The sequence below is a fragment of the Podarcis raffonei genome, chromosome 10 (genome assembly GCF_027172205.1).
Source record: "Podarcis raffonei isolate rPodRaf1 chromosome 10, rPodRaf1.pri, whole genome shotgun sequence".
NCBI classification, from domain to species: domain Eukaryota; kingdom Metazoa; phylum Chordata; class Lepidosauria; order Squamata; family Lacertidae; genus Podarcis; species Podarcis raffonei.
The window spans coordinates 16405821-16423436 of NC_070611.1; the positions used below are offsets into that span (position 1 = coordinate 16405821).

General features: G+C 43.0%; 1 protein-coding gene across 3 annotated transcripts in view; it reads right to left on the reverse strand.

The window, feature by feature from the left end:
• Positions 1-17616, reverse strand: part of TUBGCP6 (tubulin gamma complex associated protein 6) — a 34409-nt gene that overhangs the window by 7213 nt on the left and 9580 nt on the right. For all 3 annotated transcript variants that reach the window (XM_053406298.1, XM_053406296.1, XM_053406299.1), the window contains exons 7-20: positions 15472-15541; positions 14880-14989; positions 13731-13822; positions 12630-12769; positions 11013-11162; positions 9104-9185; positions 8918-9006; positions 8662-8777; positions 7296-7434; positions 7072-7185; positions 3725-4961; positions 2882-2937; positions 2086-2278; positions 746-914 (exon numbers count right to left, since the gene is read on the reverse strand). In XM_053406298.1, the coding sequence (XP_053262273.1) occupies positions 746-914; positions 2086-2278; positions 2882-2937; positions 3725-4961; positions 7072-7185; positions 7296-7434; positions 8662-8777; positions 8918-9006; positions 9104-9185; positions 11013-11162; positions 12630-12769; positions 13731-13822; positions 14880-14989; positions 15472-15541 (2757 nt within the window). The remainder of the gene's footprint in view (positions 1-745; positions 915-2085; positions 2279-2881; positions 2938-3724; positions 4962-7071; positions 7186-7295; positions 7435-8661; positions 8778-8917; positions 9007-9103; positions 9186-11012; positions 11163-12629; positions 12770-13730; positions 13823-14879; positions 14990-15471; positions 15542-17616) is intronic.

Sequence of the window (17616 nt, forward strand, 5' to 3'; positions counted from 1 at the left end):
TGAAGGGTATGGAAATTCCGATGAGGAAGAAATGGAGCACAAGACTCCCTATCCAGTCCAGCACCTTACATTCAGACTGCTCTGTCCCTTCTTGGCTCTGCATGCTTTTCACCACACTCTCTGAAATCTGACTTTAATTGCCACATTTTTTTTTAATGGGACCAAACCATACTGAGCTCTCCCACTTGAAAAGCCATCAGTTTCAATGAAGGAAGCAAATCTCTATTCAGGTTCTTTGTGTGTATGACCCTGATTCTACACTGAAAGAAAAAGGATTATACATGGGGATCTTCATAATGGGTGAATGGCAGCAACGAGTTTGTAGTTTTTACTGTGTCAGTGTGTGTATGTGGAGTTTTGGCCGACCCTAGAGGGTTGGTTGAAGAGTCCAGACCTCAGGTTGAAAAACATCCCCCCCCCCCGTTCTGAAGTGAATGGACAGTGGATAAGAACTCTGAGACACATCCAGCCTGAAAAAGAGAAGACTGCGGAAGAAATGTGATTTGCAGTTTAAAGATCCACTAAAGAATGCCGCCTGATAATAGATATCTGAACTATATACTGCTGAATCAGTTCACATTTCTTGTTACAACAGTCACTGAATTGCTTACATTACTAACCAAATAAAAGGAAAGAAGGTCAATGTATGTGTCGGTGTGTTTCCCCGTTAAGGAAAGAATACGACCAGCAATGCAAGCTATATTATTACTACAATGTTGACCGATCACTTGTAAATTTTACTTACTGAGAAACCAAAGGGGCAGTGATTGACCGTTTCATCAGTACTGGGAGTGATAAGAGCTCGCTCAGTTGTACAGCTGTTTCATCTGTTGCTGACTGTGCTGATGGGTCCACAGGGAAGGTGTAGGATCTTGGTATCACATGATGCAGAAGATGGGAAACTGGAAGTTCTGCTGTGTTAGAGCAGAGGTAAAAACAATGATTACTGTTTCTAAAGCACTTTCAAAACAAAATGCTATACAGCAAATAAAAATGAGAGGCAACCATTACGGCCAGTGAGCCCATTTCAAATTTCAAGGAAGTGTGGTGGGTGACAGTCACGGAGCGTGGGGGGGGGGACATGGCAAAACGCAAAAATAGAGAGTGTGTGGTCAGGGCTGCTCCACATTTCCCAAGATAACCTCATGATTGGAAGTCACCCATGTCCTGCTGGTCCTGATTGTGGAGATCGAACAATACTGATCTCCCTGACACACAATGCTGTTGCTGTTTAATAACAGGGAACATTCCTTCCTCCAGTGCAATATGTGGTGTCCACACTTTCTCTTGTACACAGCACACACTCACTTCACATATGCCCAGTGACATATACATGCCTTCCTCTCTCATCACACAGGATCACACGTACATCTCCCCTCCCCCCCACTCTGCCCAAATATATCCGTCTCAATCACACACACCATACACATTCAGAAAAGCCTCTCAATTGGCGAAGGAAGTGCCTGCCATTAAAAATAATAATCCAAAACAGGGTGAACAAAAATATATTTAAACAATGTTCCAAAAGAAAAGTGAGAGGGGCGTTCTAATATCCGGCATTTCAGAGGTAATTAATAATGAGGAAAGGGTACAAGTGAATGCAATTTAGAGTTTAACCAAATGAGGTCTACAGAATCCTGCACAAACTTGTGCTGCAACATTGCTGCAGTCTGGGGCTACTTATTTGGACTTGTGAGAATCCGTGAAGGACTGACACAATCTCTATGTGCCTTAATGATACCAAGTGTGCAACGTCAGCATGATGGCACAATAAAAAAGCTTTCTGTCTAGAAGAACAGGTATAGGGCAGTATATAAATTCAATAAATAAATAATAATAATGATTAGGTGGTGGCCTGCTGGGTGGATCCCCATCATGGAATTGACATCCTCAAGAGACCCCAACCTACGTGGCTGGATCATTTAAATGTGACCCGAGTTGACTGCGGGAAAGAGACTCCCCAGAAATGTTTTTAGTGAATGACGCTCTAGACTACAAAATTCTACAAGCACTACTCTCCTTGAGGGATAATGGCATATCAAGTGATTCCATTCTCTTAATGCACCTCATGTTAGGAGTACTCACACATCAAATCGTAGCTGTCCTGGTATTTTTCAAGGCAATACTGATCAGATAAGGCTTTCACATAATCTTCCTCTTTCTTCCACTTGGCAATAGCGGTGCTTACGCCTTCTGAACTTTCAGATGTGCTGACTTCAGAGAGAGAAATCTGCTGAGTCATAAGAACCAATTCGGTCGATTTTTCAGGATCCTCTACCTGATGGAAAAAAGTGGAATGGATATTGGAGAAAAGGAGGCTCATTTTTGATCCAGAAGGCTTTGCACTCTTGCTTAAGTACACTTATCGTTGCATCTTGGGTTTTCCTGAACCTTCAAGATTCTTGTCATTTAAGCAGACCTCCATAGTGTTGTTGCTTGTAATACGTATGTTAAAGGATATATGAGAAAATGGGCTAGAGTTCTCCTCATCTTAAGCTTAATGTTTTCTCTCCCCCCTTTTCACTTTGATTTTAGCTAAGCGATCTGTCAAGTCGGTATCAGAATTTTTGCAAATTCCTAAAGTCAGAGGGCCCTGGGAGAATAAAACAGGGTTCAGATAAGGAATTCAGAGGGCACTTAGCTAATCAGCAAGTAAAGACAATAATACTTTCTGGTAATATTTTCTGTTTAGGATATAAATGAGTGAAGATAGGGAATAACATTGGGGAGAATTAAAGTAATTCATATTTGGGAGAATTAAAATAATTCAAAGGAACATCGTGTCCACTACTTCAGTAATTTTACTTGAGCGTCACAATGAGATTCATCTACTTCAGATTAGGGGGCTAGTAATTTGAAACTTAAGTTGCTGTTTCCTCACCTGTACATCCTGAGAAGGCGCTGTGGAGAGATCTTTGGCATCATCCATTATGATTGCTATAGTAACCAAAAAAGAGGGGACTTGTTACTGGAAAGAACTGAGAAACTTGACAAATATTGTCTAGCCTTAAGGAATATAAAAGCAGTGTGAAATGTACAGAGCCTCACAAGAAACACATGCATTTCAAATACATGATTTAGTCTCCCACTCATGTTACCCAGCACCAATATAGTAATAATAAAAAACTATCAGGCTTTTCTTCTGTTTCATAATAGAATTTTGTCTGTTAATGGCGATGGTCTCTTGCATTTATGTGGATCTAGGTTTCCTTTGTAGAGAAAGCAGTGTTTAGGAAACAGTTAATTCATTTCTGTTTTAAGTGCCCATTAAAATATAGTTAAAATAAAGTTTTTATTCAGTACAGTTGTACCTTGGTTGTCGAACGCCTTGCAGCTCAAACATTTTGGCGCCCAAACACCATAATCCCGGAAGTGAGTGTTCTGGTTTGCAAACATTCTTTGGAACCCAAACGTCCGACACAGCTTCCGATCGAATACAGGAAGCTCCTGCAGCCAATCGGAAGCTGTGCCTTGGTTTTCAAACATTTTCGGATATCAAACAAACTTCAGGAATTGATTCCGTTTGAAAACCAAGGTATGACTATATAACCTGACCACAAACCCACTAAGGCACCTGCCCAGATGCAAGCCCACTGACTTCCACTGAAGACAAAGGATCCTAACTGGTTCGTCTCGGCCGGAATAGACTTCTATTTTAGGGCTCTTAATAATGGAGGGGAGGGAGGAAGTCTACAAAGTAATTTGTTCACTGGTTGCCACTCACCCCCCTGTTCTTCTAGGCTTCTTTGTGCCTTTTCCTCCAGGTTATCGCTCAACACACAACCAGAAGGCATCGACTCTTGTCCTGCATCATTCTCTTTGATTGTAGGGAACTCTCCGTTATACAGGAATGTCTGAACTGTAGAGTCAGATGCGGGGCCAGAGACGGCTTTAAGATGAGGTATCGGATCGCTGAAAGTTGAAGGAGTCCACTCTCCTATTTGAATACTCGACTGCGAGGCATGGCCAAAGACACTCCATCGAGGCACAGAAAACTCCGAATCAGAAACCATGCCTCCAATTTTAATGTGCGACTGAGAGGCGTGCCCGTGAATATTCCAGCGAGGTCGAGAGGACACAACATCAGACGTATTTTCCCCAACTCTGATATTAGCATCCGACGAGTGGCCATGGATGTTCCAGCGAGGTCTAGCCGGCTCTATATTTGATACATACTCGCCAATCTTAATATTGGCATCCGAAGCATGGCCGTGGATATTCCACCTTGGCCTCGATGGCTCAAACTCAGAGGCATATTCACCAATCTGAATATGAGCTGCAGAGACATGCCCATGGATATTCCAGCGTGGGCGGCTAGGTTCGACTTCGGAAGCATACTGTCCAATTTTGATGTGTGCATCCGAGGAGTGGCCATGAGGGTTTGAATGCGGGCGGGAGAGTTCAGCGTCAGGTACGTATTCCCCAATTTTAATATTTGCATCAGACACATGGCCGTGAACGTTCCAGCGAGGTACCCTGTCCTCAACATCAAAGACGTTTTCTCCAGCTGCAACATGGCTGTGCGAGACTGAAGGCCTGAGAACAGTATTAAAGTCATACGCATCGTATTCGGAGACTTGGGTACCAGTTTCACCTTCCGCCGCACCTTTCGGTGCAGAACTTTCATCTGTCTGACCATGCAAGGAAAGATCTGAACTGATATTCTGCAGGGCTTCATCCAACAAGTTGGTCTCTTGGGCACTGGGGACAACAAATGTTTCTTCCTGAGGCTTTGGTAAAAAATCTTCAAAATCCAGACCAAGTTCAGATACACTCTTTGGTAGAGTAGCGGCTTGCTCCGTATGGAGTACCTGAGATGCAGTTTCTGTTTCTTCGGACTCTGAATAGTCATTAGACTGTATATTTGTTGCCTGCAGTAAGCCTGGGGATATCACTAGTTGAGATTCTGGGTCTCTACCGATGTCCACACCATCAGGACACTCAGGCTCTGCAGAAGTTAACTGAAATGGAAGAAAGAAAATTAATTACTGTATTTTTCGCCCCATAGGACGCACCGCCCTATAGGACGCACCTAGTTTTTTTGGGGGGGAATAAAGAAAAAAAAATTATTTCACCCCCAGGCACGGGGCTGGTGCGGGGAAGCGCGAGCTTCCCCCGACCCCAGCCCCCAGAACAGCCTGCTATTCGCAAGCCTGGGAGCCGCGCCGGTCTCCCCAGGCTTGCAGAGAGCTGCGCAAAGCCCGGGCGCGCTCTTCAGCGCCGAGCTCCCGAGGGTTGCGAAGCCCGGGAGCGCAGGCAGCTCTGCACAACCCTCCAGAGCCTGGCGCGGCTGGGCGCCGGGCTCCCAAGGGTTGCGCAGAGCTTCCTGAAGCCTGGAGAGCGAGAGGGGTCGGTGCGCACCGACCCCTCTCGCTCTCCAGGCTTCAGCGAAAGCCTGTATTCGCCCCATAGGACGCACACACATTTCCCCTTCATTTTTGGAGGAGAAAAAGTGCGTCCTATAGGGCGAAAAATACGGTACTAGAACAGATATGCAACTCACTTATACAGCTGGGATATCTTCACCTTAATTGTTTCATCCATAGTTTCTGAAACTATCATTTTATAGTTTTTTATCACTGTTTATTTTTTAACCGGTTTAGGGTTATCATCTTCACCAAGCTTTTCAAATGCTCCACTAGCTACTTCAATCACTAAGGAAACAGTTGATAGGCAACTCTAGATGAATGAATAGACTAATGTGGTATCAGAAAGCTTTCTACATTTTTTTTAATTGCACAATCCATAACCCAACAGTGTAACGCTTGCTCAAGAAAAAGAAGATAGGCATAGAGAACAAATGGCAGGCTATTCTATATCTACTATTCACACTAACATGCAATATTGCCCGAAAAGCTCCCAATTTAAAACCAGAATAACAGGCCACTTTATAAACCCCTCTCCTTACATGTGTGACGGCAGTTCTACTGGGCTCTAAAACAGGCACCCCCAAACTCGGCCCTCCAGATGTTTTGGGACTACAATTCTCATCATCCCTTACCACTGGTCCTGTTAGCTAGAGATGATGGGAGTTGTAGTCCCAAAACATCTGGAGGGCCGAGTTTGGGGATGCCTGCTCTAAAATGTGGGTCTTACTGTGCACACTGTGACATGCAGACAATCTTACAAAGAACAGATCATAAAAAATGAGGAAAGCAAAAAGAAAGGGAAGTTCTAGGAGTGCCCAGAAATGACTAAACGGTGATCAAAACATCAATAAATCTGACACATATAATACAAAATGCCAGAAGAACAGGGGGTGGTGAACCAGCAGTTTGAGGTGTTGCTGGACTACAACTCCCATCATCCCTCACCACTGGCTATGCAGGATATTGCTTATGAGAACTGGAATCCAACAACATCTGGAGGGTCACGATAGCCACTTTTACTATAAAATACAATGTTTTACTCAGCCAAATCTCTACCTTTTACTCTAACCCAAAAGATTTGTACCCTTGAGTGGATCTACTTTTGGTATCCCTGGAAATATTAAGAGCCATGAAGAAAAGTGGAAAATAGACGATGGATATCCAACTCCCATATAGCTGGAGTTGGAAGGAAATAGGATTAAAGCTTGAGGAATAAACCTCAAAGAGTATGGGAGATAAAATAACTCTTTACTGAAAGACCCAGAAGTAGTCCAAAAAAAGTTAGACTTAAAAAACTGTTTTTGAGATAAATAATACCGCAGATGTCTCAAAAATGTTAATAATGGAATACAAGTAAAACCATTTTATGAGAGCAATTTATATCAGCCTGTCTGAACAAAGAAAGAATTAGGAAAAGCATATATGAAAGAAATAGAGGAGTTAGAAAAGAAACATTAAAAAAGAAAACAAGATTAAAAGGTGACACTTTAAAAAAATAAATAAAAAAAATCTCATGGTAACAAATACAGAGAAGATAGCTGAAGAATTTATTACATAATATATTACTTTATTTAAATAATAAAACCTGAAAAAATGGGACACTTATGAATGAATGGATGAATGGGAAAGTAGTCCTTGCTACAGGTGAATCAAGAAGATGATGGTGTTTATGGAACAGGAGTTTTCTTAAAGGAACACCAACCTGAATGCTGGAATCACTGACTGGCACAACTGCGGCAGACGACTGCTGACACCACCCTTCCCCAATGTCTGCTTTCCTCCTATACTTTCCACCTGGAAGTTTCTCAAGCATGTCCTACACATCAAATGGAAAAGATCAAAGATTTATACTTACCAATGCATACATAAATAACCCCTGTCAACATGCTTTCTAAAAAAAAGCAACAGCAGCAGCATTTAAGCTACCTCGGTACGCTTTTGATCTTCCATCAAAAATTTGAGACGGGCCGCTTCCAATTTGTGCCTCTGAATTTTCCATAGGGCTTTTCTCTCTCTACGGGCTGCGTCTTCGGAGAGTTTGCTATAGTGATCAATCAGCTCTTGCCTAAGAAAGGTAGAATAACTTCACCATGTAGTTTTACAGGATATATACCATGATAGTGCAGAGTACAACAGGAAGGCATTTAGATTACTTAGGCTACCATCCAGAGTAAAAATGTAGCTCACAAGCTCAAAATTTAGTGAGCTAGCAAGTAGGATAATTTATCAATGCATCATATAACATGTTGAAGTTCCTAAGCAACCAATGCTCACTGAAAAATAAATAAATCTAAACCTAATTATAAATTTTGGGGACGCAGGAGCGCTGTGGGTTAAACCACAGAGCCTAGGACTTGCCGATCAGAAGGTCGGCGGTTCGAATCCCTGAGACGGGGTGAGCTCCCGTTGCTCGGTCCCTGCTCCTGCCAACCTAGCAGTTCAAAAGCACGTCAAAGTGCAAGTAGATAAATAGGTACTGCTCCAGCGGGAAGGTAAATGGCGTTTCTGTGTGCTGCTCTGGTTCGCCAGAAGTGGCTTAGTCATGCTAGCCACATGGAAGCTGTACGCTGGCTCCCTCGGCCAATAAAGCGAGATGAGCGCCGCAACCCCAGAGTCGGTCACGACTGGACCTAATCGTCAGGGGTCCCTTTACCTTTACCTATAAATTAAGCAGGTGAAAATTTGGGAACTTTGTGTCTGTTGTGTTTTCAAATGATACACACACTTTGCTGTGCAGTCAGATATTTGTGCAAGCTTAATGCTGTTCTGTCACAGATCAAACACAAGAAAAGCATCTTAAAGCTGTATAGTTTTGGCTGTTCACTAAATACCAATGGCTGTAACGTACTCAAAGTTATACCAATTTTCATTCACAACTAGCAGCACACAGGTGAGTCAATAACAGGGCTGAGTTTAGACTAGCAGGGCGGCAGCTCTCAGCTGACTTCTACATTGCTACTTATTGGGGTGAGGTTGGCATGGTGCAGGCACATCAGCAGAGCCGATAAAAGTGTATCTACGCTCACAACCACCTTATTGCTCCAACTCCGATATGCAGCAGGTGAGCTGCCAAGAGAAAGACAATGTAAAGACTCCTGGTATAACATACACAGCAGCTAGGCTGGCAGGGCATAAGGGGGAGTTTGTAGCTTATTAGCAAAACCTTCCATTCTGAAAGATGAGAAATTGGGCTATCCATTTTCCAGCTTGGAAGCTATTTTTGTAAACATACAACTGCTTGGTACAAAAATTTGTGCAATTTTAACAGCCTTCCTTCCTTCCACACTTTTACCTTGCCCTTTTCTCCAATTCCTCTTCCAAAGCCTTCAGTCTTCTTTCCCTCTCTCTCAGTTCCCGAGCATAACTGAAATCATCATCAGTCTCCTCCTGTTTCAGAGCACGTCGGCGCTACATAAACATTTAAGAAAGCTTTAGAAACCACATTCCAAAAGCACACATTGTGCTCTGCATATTTTTATCCAAGCAAGTTCTATATAAAGATTCTCTGTCTCTTAACGTTGCTAGCAGAAAATGCGTGTTGCAAATACCTCTTTATCTTTTTCAAATTGTTCTTTCAATTTCTGAAACTGCTCACGCTTCTTTGCATCCAGCACCATTTTCTCTGATATTTGTTGATCTGAAACATAAGTTTAAGATGCAGCAATATTAAAAAGAAATAAAGAAAACAGTTGCTGAGAAAAACCAACTAGACTGCAAAGAAACTTGTAACTTACCAGTAAAGGCTTTTAGAGCTTTGGTAGCTGTTTCTCGAGCGTGGAAAATTAGCTCCTGTTTTTCAATTTCCATGCGCAAGTCCTAGGAAGCAATTTCACAGGATTTAATGTGGTTTTCAAGAATAACTTGGTTCCGTTCAACTTTATTAATAGTCCACTAACCCTCAAACATTTGGATTTCGTACAGTGGGGGAAAATAAATACAAAAATATGGAAAGGTCAATTTCCAGTACTATATATATATATATATACATATATATATATATATATATACATATATATATATATATATATATATATATATATATATATATATATACAAAACAGCACAAGATTAAAAAAACGCTAGCATCCATTATGTCAAAATTGCTTAGAAATCTTTATAGCTAGAACATAAATTACAACCAATTCGTTTATCTGATGGTTCAGGTCCTCTAAAGGCTCACAACCCAATCAATGGTGGGATGCAGAAGTATCATTTCTGCTATACAAACATACAATTAAAAATTGAGAAGCAGGTTCTCAAATGCATGTTTTGTTAAATGAAGGTTCTAGGTCATAAAAGATTGAAGACTACAGCTGTAAAAAGGCTGTATGCCATTCTGAGAAGGGTGTGATCAAAGAACAAACAAGTCTGTTTCTGTCACCTCTATTAAAAAATACACGACTCTTTACTGACACACACAGACATACAAGATTTGCATATGGAGTGCCATTAAGTCTTCCTTCCAAAACAGCTGACGGGAGAACATTGAAGTGAATAAATATAAAGGGTTTCCTATATTTGGGGACAAAACAAAAACCCAAAACATGTATTCAGGTATGCAATTTCATGAAGGAAGAACAAGTTATCAGGCAAACAACTTAAAGAAACTATCTTACCGTATTTTTCGCCCCATAGGACGCATTTTTCCCCCTCCAAAAATGAAGGGGAAATCTGTGTGCGTCGTATGGGGTGAATGCAGGCTTTCGCTGAAGCTTGGAGAGCGAGAGGCATTGGTGCGCACCGACCCCTCTCGCTCTCCAGGCTTCAGAAGCTATCAGCAAGCCTGGGGAGCCAGCGGGAGTTCCCGCAGGGCTCCCTAGGCTGCGGATAGCAGCCTGCTTCCCGGAGCGCGGGGCACGCTGAAGCAGAGCGCCCCGCGCTTCGGAAAGATATCCGCAGCCTGCTTCCTGGAGCACGGGGCGCGCTGAAGCAGAGCGCCCCGTGCTTCGGAAAGATATCCGCAGCCTGGGGAGCCCTGCGGGAGTTCCCGCAGGGCTCCCTAGGCTGCGGATAGCAGCCTGCTGCCTGGAGTGCGCTGAAGCAGAGCGCCCCACGCTTCGGGCAGATATCCGCAGCCTGGGGAGCCGGCGGGAGTTGCCCTCCGGAGGGCGCCCCGTGCTTCGCGCAGGTGTCCGCAAGCCTTGCGAGCCCGGCGGGAGTTGCCACAGGCTCGCAAGGCTTGCGGGTAGCAGCCTGTTCTGGGGGCTGGGGTCGGGGGAAGCTCGGGCTTCCCCCGCCCCAGCCCTGCGGCGAGGGGGGGGGAATAATTTTTTTTTAATTCATTCCCCCCCTCAAAAAAGGAGGTGTGTCCTATGGGCCAGTGCGTCCTATAGGGCGAAAAATACGGTACCTTTAAATGGGGGGGTCTTAACTGAAACAATTACAGTACTGTAATTTGATGGGTAAAATAAAGCTTGGCTTTTCATTTGTCTGGGCCTAAGATCTGCTGCACCAGTAGCACCCTAATGCCAAGGCAGCATGCTTTCTCACTTGTCCCAGTGAAATTAATGAAACTTACTTTCAACACACATGCGCAAGGACCACACTGTTGTTTTCGATGCAGCATACAAAGGCAGAGTCCATGTTCTGGGCAATGGCACTTTCCCGATACAAAAAAAGATTTATTTGGTTGAGTCAGTTTACCTTTTCCTCCTTGCTGATGGTACTATAGCGTGCAATTCTTTCCATTCGGCCCACGTACACTGCACAATCTCTCTCAATCTCTCTCAATTCGTCGAGGGAGAAGATGACAGAAATCCGAGGAACGGGGATGTCGGACCAGCAGATGTAGTGCTGCAAAAGAGCGGCAGTAAACAGCTAAAGAATGCAATCCAAGCTTTTGTGCACTTTAGAACTGCAAACCTATTGGTAGGGTCTCGTTCAGTCTTAAGTCTGTTGTGGACTGGGGGTGGGAATCCTCAAGACCTGGGCCTGAACAAATGTGGCCCCCCAGGCCTCCCTAAATGGCCCTCAGGGATCTCCTCAGGCCGCACCCCCCCCCCTGTCCAGGCTACACTCTCTCCTCTAGTTCTGCTGCCTGACCACAGAGATGTACTGTATGTGTAGAAATGAATGTGCAGCTGGCCCTAGTCAAATATAAGAGTAACATCTCTTGTTCCATGTGCCACTGGCATGGGTTCCCTGGAAGGGATTGTGGCCTTTGGACTTAAGAGAGTTCCCCACCCTTGTGACAGTATTTATAATATTATTCCATTAACTGCTGTGCTGTGGTGACTACAGTGGATGCTTGGATTGCGAACGTGATCTGTGCGGGATGCACGTTCGCAACCCGCAGCGATCCGCAACCCGCAGCGATTTAGCGCTTCTGCGCATGCGCGACCACCGAAACACGGAAGTAACCCGTTCCGGTACTTACGGGTTTTGGCGGTCCACAACCCCAAAAAACGCAACCTGAAGCATCTGTAACCCGAGGTATGACTGTATAGTGAACATTTCTGGTGTTCTTTGTGGAACATTTTGTCGTGAACACCTCCATGGGATATGCTTTGTCGTTTCTTTCAGATTGTTTCATTGTGAAAGGTTCATCCGGTTAGGTTAGATCACACATTATGCAGCCAATTATGAAGTGAGAATTTTTAACTTACGTTCCACGATAACGTGATACGGAAGACAAGCAACATATTCATGATATGACAGAGCACAAGCACAGAATTATTTGTAGTAAAAAAAAATCAAATCATAATTAAGCCTATGAAGGGATGCTCTACTTGGAAGTCTATCTTTGCATGAAAAATGAGGGGGAAGCAAAGAATTCAGCTTTTTATTTAAATTAGCTGTCATTTAGTCTTCAATTTAAGAAATTATAAACTAAAAGATTCCAGTAAATTGGGGGAGGGGGTGTAATTGGGTTGTTGTTTTTATTTTGATTATATATATTGCGGTTTTTATGTTGATCTTTTCTGTGGACCGCCCTGAGACCTCCTGGTATAGGGCGGTATATAAATTCAATAAAAAATAATAGCTTAATCTTGGCCAATAACAGAATAATCTCAGTAGATAGGTCCTATAATACATTTGGATGGGGCAGTGGCTTACAATCCAGGAGCAAGGAATTTCTATGTAAGAAGTTAACCCAAAATATGGACGTGGTGCATGAATGTCATCATTAGGGAAGGTGTTCTCAGCTAATCGGGGAGTCATAGTCTCTTCAGCTAAAACTGACTTTCCAAGGGTATATGACTTCAAATGTACTTGATAACAATGCTTACTCCATGATTTTAAAGAGCAAGGGGTACTTACCCTGGGACAACACAACTTGAGCAAGTTTATGGTTTTCCCACAAATGTAGACATCATTAGCAATATGTTTCAAAAACACAGGCACGCAGTCTTCTACTTCCTTGGAAATTAAAACGTACCCATGGGTCCAGTAGTGTTTGTCTAGAGATCCAAAAGGACAGAGAGGTCAGAAAGTGAGGCATATAAAGAGTATTTTGGTGTATTAAGTTTTTAATGCAATAAAAGTGCAACTATTATCTATTTGTTGAAGAGAACCCAATGATTTACTTTGCAATCACTCTATTTCATTTCAAGCAAAATCCACAACTTCATCCAGATGATGCACCTTGTGACTGGCATCAGGAATATGGTAACGCTAGTGTCACTGATGTCTACTGGCTAGTGATATTGTTAGCTGTATAACCTCTGCATGAGAATACAGTGGTAGCTTGGTTTAAGAACAGCTTAATTTATGAACAACTTGGATTAAGAACGCTGCAAACCCGGAAGTAGGTGTTTTGGTTTGTGAACTTTGCCTTGGAAGCAGAACATGTTCCACTTCCTGTTGAGTGTGTTCCATTTGTAAATTGAACCCCCTGCTTGGTTTAAGAATGCTTTACTTTAAGAACGGACTTCCGGAACAGGTTAAGTTCGTAAACCAAGGTACCACTGTATTTACTTAGCACTAGTTCTAAAAAGGTTTTCTTTGTTTCTCTTTGTTCTTAAGTCCACAAGCCAAGTCCACAAAACAAGAGTGCATGTGGTGAAAAGGGAAATAGGCACAATATACATACATGTTTTGAACAACACACACAGAAACAGCTAAATTCACAAAGAAAAGAAAAGTAACATGGTGACACGTGTAAAAGAAAGTTAATGCCATCTCCCAGGGAAACGGTAATGGAATAAATCAACCATAACTTTTCCAGTTGTCCGGCATAGGCCCTTAAGTCACCAGCCGGAGGAGAAAGCAAGGGAGCCACAGTGATCATGCCTGGATTCAAGGAAGGCAGGAAGTGAGCTAGAGCATCACTGGAGATGCCAGCTTCCAAAGCTTTCATTCCTGCCATTCCCTGCTAGCCAAAGGGTAATTTCAAAAGAAAACAATTCATTTGTAACATACCTCTAAAGCCAAGATAATCCTCATTCACCTGAATCATGAATTCACCATAAACATCTCTGAATACACCGCTATAAACCCAATCGTGTATAAACCTAAAGGCAAAAGGTTGAATGTTGAAAAAGGTGTTTTATAAAAAGGTAAAGGACCCCTGACAGTTAAGGACAGTCGCAAACGACTCTGGGGTTGCAGTGCTCATCTCGCTTTACGGGTTGAGGGAGCCAACGTTTGTCCGCAGTTTTTCCCGTCATGTAGCCAGCAAGACTAAGCCGCTTCTGGTGAAAACAGAGCAGTGCATGGAAACGCCGTTTACCTTCCCACCAGAGCGGTACCTATTTATCTACTTGCACTTTGACGTGCTTTCGAACTGCTAGGTGGGTAGGAGCTGGGACAGAGCAACGGGAGCTCACCCCATCGTGGGGATTCGAACTGCCAACCTTCCAATCGGCAAGCCCTCGGCTCAGTGGTTTAGACCACAGCACCACCCGCATCCCTGTATTTTATAAACACCCTCTTAAATAAGGGTATGCTGTCCAAATAGAAAACAGATCTGATAAAAATACTACCACTAAAATAACTATTCAGGTTAGATAGCAACTGTAAAGACCTATGGCTCAGCTTCAAAACTGTCCCCAAAGAAGATACCTGAATGCTATAACAGCTCAGTTTTACACTGGTACTGAAAGAGATAAATTAACTATCATGTCAAGAAGAGTCTCATATTAATTGGGATTTCTGCTTTGATACTTGAGTTTCCAGAAGGGTCTCTCAGTGTCTTGATCGTTGTATAAGCATTTAAATAATAATAATATGCCACTCTGAAATACACAGAGAATTATTTTAATGTGCAGAAAGAAAAAACTTTAAAAAGTCCCAGAACTTATTTCAGTAAGCATAGACCATTTTAAGATTTTTGCTACAATCCTATACCCACTGACCAAGGAGTAAGGTCAACTGAAATCAATAGGACCTGAGAATATGCAAATAGGAGTGAATTGCTAGCTTTATTTCAGTACACTAAAATAAGGCTACCGCCATTCAGAAATTCCAGCTCCTTTTAAGAACTCACAGGAATGCCATCTATAGGAAATGCATTAGATCATCTTTGTAACAGCAGTTCTACAGTGCACAATTTTAAACTGAAATACTTACCGTGTATATGGTTCACAGCTTGTTTTTAGTAGGGAGAGAAGAACTGGGTAATGTTCATTGCTGCAGTTATTAAGAGCTTCTTGGTATAGATAGGAAAGTAGTTTCACACCCTGAAATAAATGCATAAACCACTCTTTGAAAGGAAACCCATAAACACATATAGGTACTTCTGATGAGGCTCAGCTTCATCTGATAGTTTTATTGCATTGGCAGGACTCAGCTGGAAGTGCTGGTTTGGCTGGAAAAAACCTTGAAGCCTTTTGTTGACTTTTGCAGATACCTTTCTATTAATGCTGAATTAAAGCAGAAGTGTGCTCCTCCTAACTATATTTCTTTTAAAACCAATACATTCCGGCACATCTATACAATCTGACATGTGTGTTTTTTTAAATACCGATGAGCAGACACATTACAAGCTTATTCAGTGGTGGAAATCACTTTTCTTAGAAATGGAAGCATACAGAATGGAAACAGCACCCAAAGCGGTCTGAGATTGCTTGCTTACGTTTGAATCACACCTAGTCGTTTCATGCTTAAAAATGCACACCACTCGGTTGGCTGCAACTGCAAAAAGAAGCACAATCATACTCACTGTTGGAAATGAAGCAGCAGCAGCAGTTCCCTGCGCAGTCACTCCTATGCCGCAGAGTTCAGCTATATACCTTCACAAAACACAACAGCAGCAAATTACACTTGTGTGGTACCTTTAAGAGCACGGGGTGGGAGGAAGACCTGTGGGCCCCCAGATTACAATTTCCATCACTCCTGGCTATTGGCCATGCTAGCTGGAGCTGATAGGAGGTGGAATCTAAGACCCAGAGAACCACAGCTTTCCATTTAAGAGTCTAAGAACTGGTTTACTGGACCTTCCAGGCTAGAATTCCGTTTCCCCCAGTGGATAACTAAATGCTTCTGCGAAGTTCACAAACTATCTGTTTTTCAGTATTTGGCCCCTGCAGCTGGTGCTGAGATGTATAACAAGGTAAAAAGATAAAGGACCCCTAGATGGTTAAGTCCTGTCATAGGCAACTATGGGGTTGTGGCGCTCATCTCGCATTCAGGCCGAGGGAGCCGGCGTTTGTCCACAGACAGCTTTCCGGGTCATGTGGCCAGCATGACTAAACCACTTCTGGCACAACGAAACACCGTGACAGAAACCAGAGTGTACAGAAACGGCATTTACCTTCCTACCACAGTGGTACCTATTTATCTACTTGCGATGGCATGATTTTGAACTGCTAGGCTAGCAGGAGCTGGGACAGAGCAACGGGAGCTCACTCCATCGCAGGGATTCAAACTGCAGATCTTCTGATTGGCAAGCCCAAGAGGCTCAGTGGTTTAGACCACAGCGCCACCCACGTCCCTACAGATGTATAGCAACTCTGTCGGTGAAGGTTCCATTTAGCCATCAAGCCTAACAGCTGCCAATAGACCTACATAATTTTGCCTTATCCCTTTTTTTAAAAAGCTACGTAAGCAAGTAGGCAACACCATATCAACACTAACGCTTACCGCACCATCCAAACTGTTCTTAAAAATGTCTTCAATTTCAGCCACACTGTCTAATTAACAGCCTTGTTTTCAACTCCATCAACTGATTGTTCCAGTTTGCAAATGTTCTTTGGAACCTGAACGTCTGTCGCGGCTTCCGATTGGCTGCAGGGGCATCCTGCAGCCAATCGGTAGCTGCACCTTGGTTACCAAACGTTTTGGAAGTTGAACGGACTTCCGGAATGGATTCCGTTTGACTTCCAAGGTACGACTGTGTATATATGCTCCAAACTTGGGAAGCTGTTATGGCTACACTACAGCAACTTTATTGTTATTTGAAAGTTACAATACAGTTACAATGCAATACATTTTCTATCAATACCTCAGCTTTTCAACACGTGTCAATTTGCCTAGTAAAATACACTTCTGGAACAGTATCCAGCTCCCCACATATATATCCAGTACCAGGAAATAAAGAAATAATCCAAATTAAATGGCAAAAACAGCCCAAAGAAGTGTGAAAACTGGGGGGGGGGGGCGGGTGTGAAAAGAGCAGGGAAATCAGCCAGCAATCCCATGAGCCTTTGCACCAACCATTGAGGCCTGTGGAGAGTTGGTATTTGAGAAAGGAGGCAATGAGGAAGACTGAGAACTACCAGTGCTGCCATTCATGCCAATCTGGTATGTCCTACTTACTGGTTATCAGGGGTTTAGAGGGTGTTTATAGGCTTTCCCCCCACTATATGCAATTTCACATATACAAGGGGTACCCGGGAACGAAAGCCCCATGTAAGTGGAGAGTTGCCTGTACAGAAACTGGAAACCCTGGTTCTAGTGCAAGTAATACAGGTTACTGAGGAAGGAAATAATATATATAAAGCGGTAGGGCATCTGTCTCGCATGCGAAAGGTCGTAGGTTCAATTCCCATCATCTCCAGGTAGAAAGAGGAAATCTTCTGCTGAAACCCTAGTGAGCCACTGCCAATCAGTGCAGACAATACTAAGCTGAGATGGACCAATGGCACGACTCGGTATAAGTAAGTTTCCTACATTCCTTAAAATGTCTCACCTAAGAACCCACTGTCTAAATTAACTGACTAAAAATATTATGCTACGACTATGCTGCATAAGCAGACAGTATAACAGTGAAGGAGACTGAGAACTGATCATCAGATTACAGACGATAGGAGAAGCAGTACAATGCTAGCTAATGTAGTCTGAAATTGCTTTACCAATGAGGACTAAA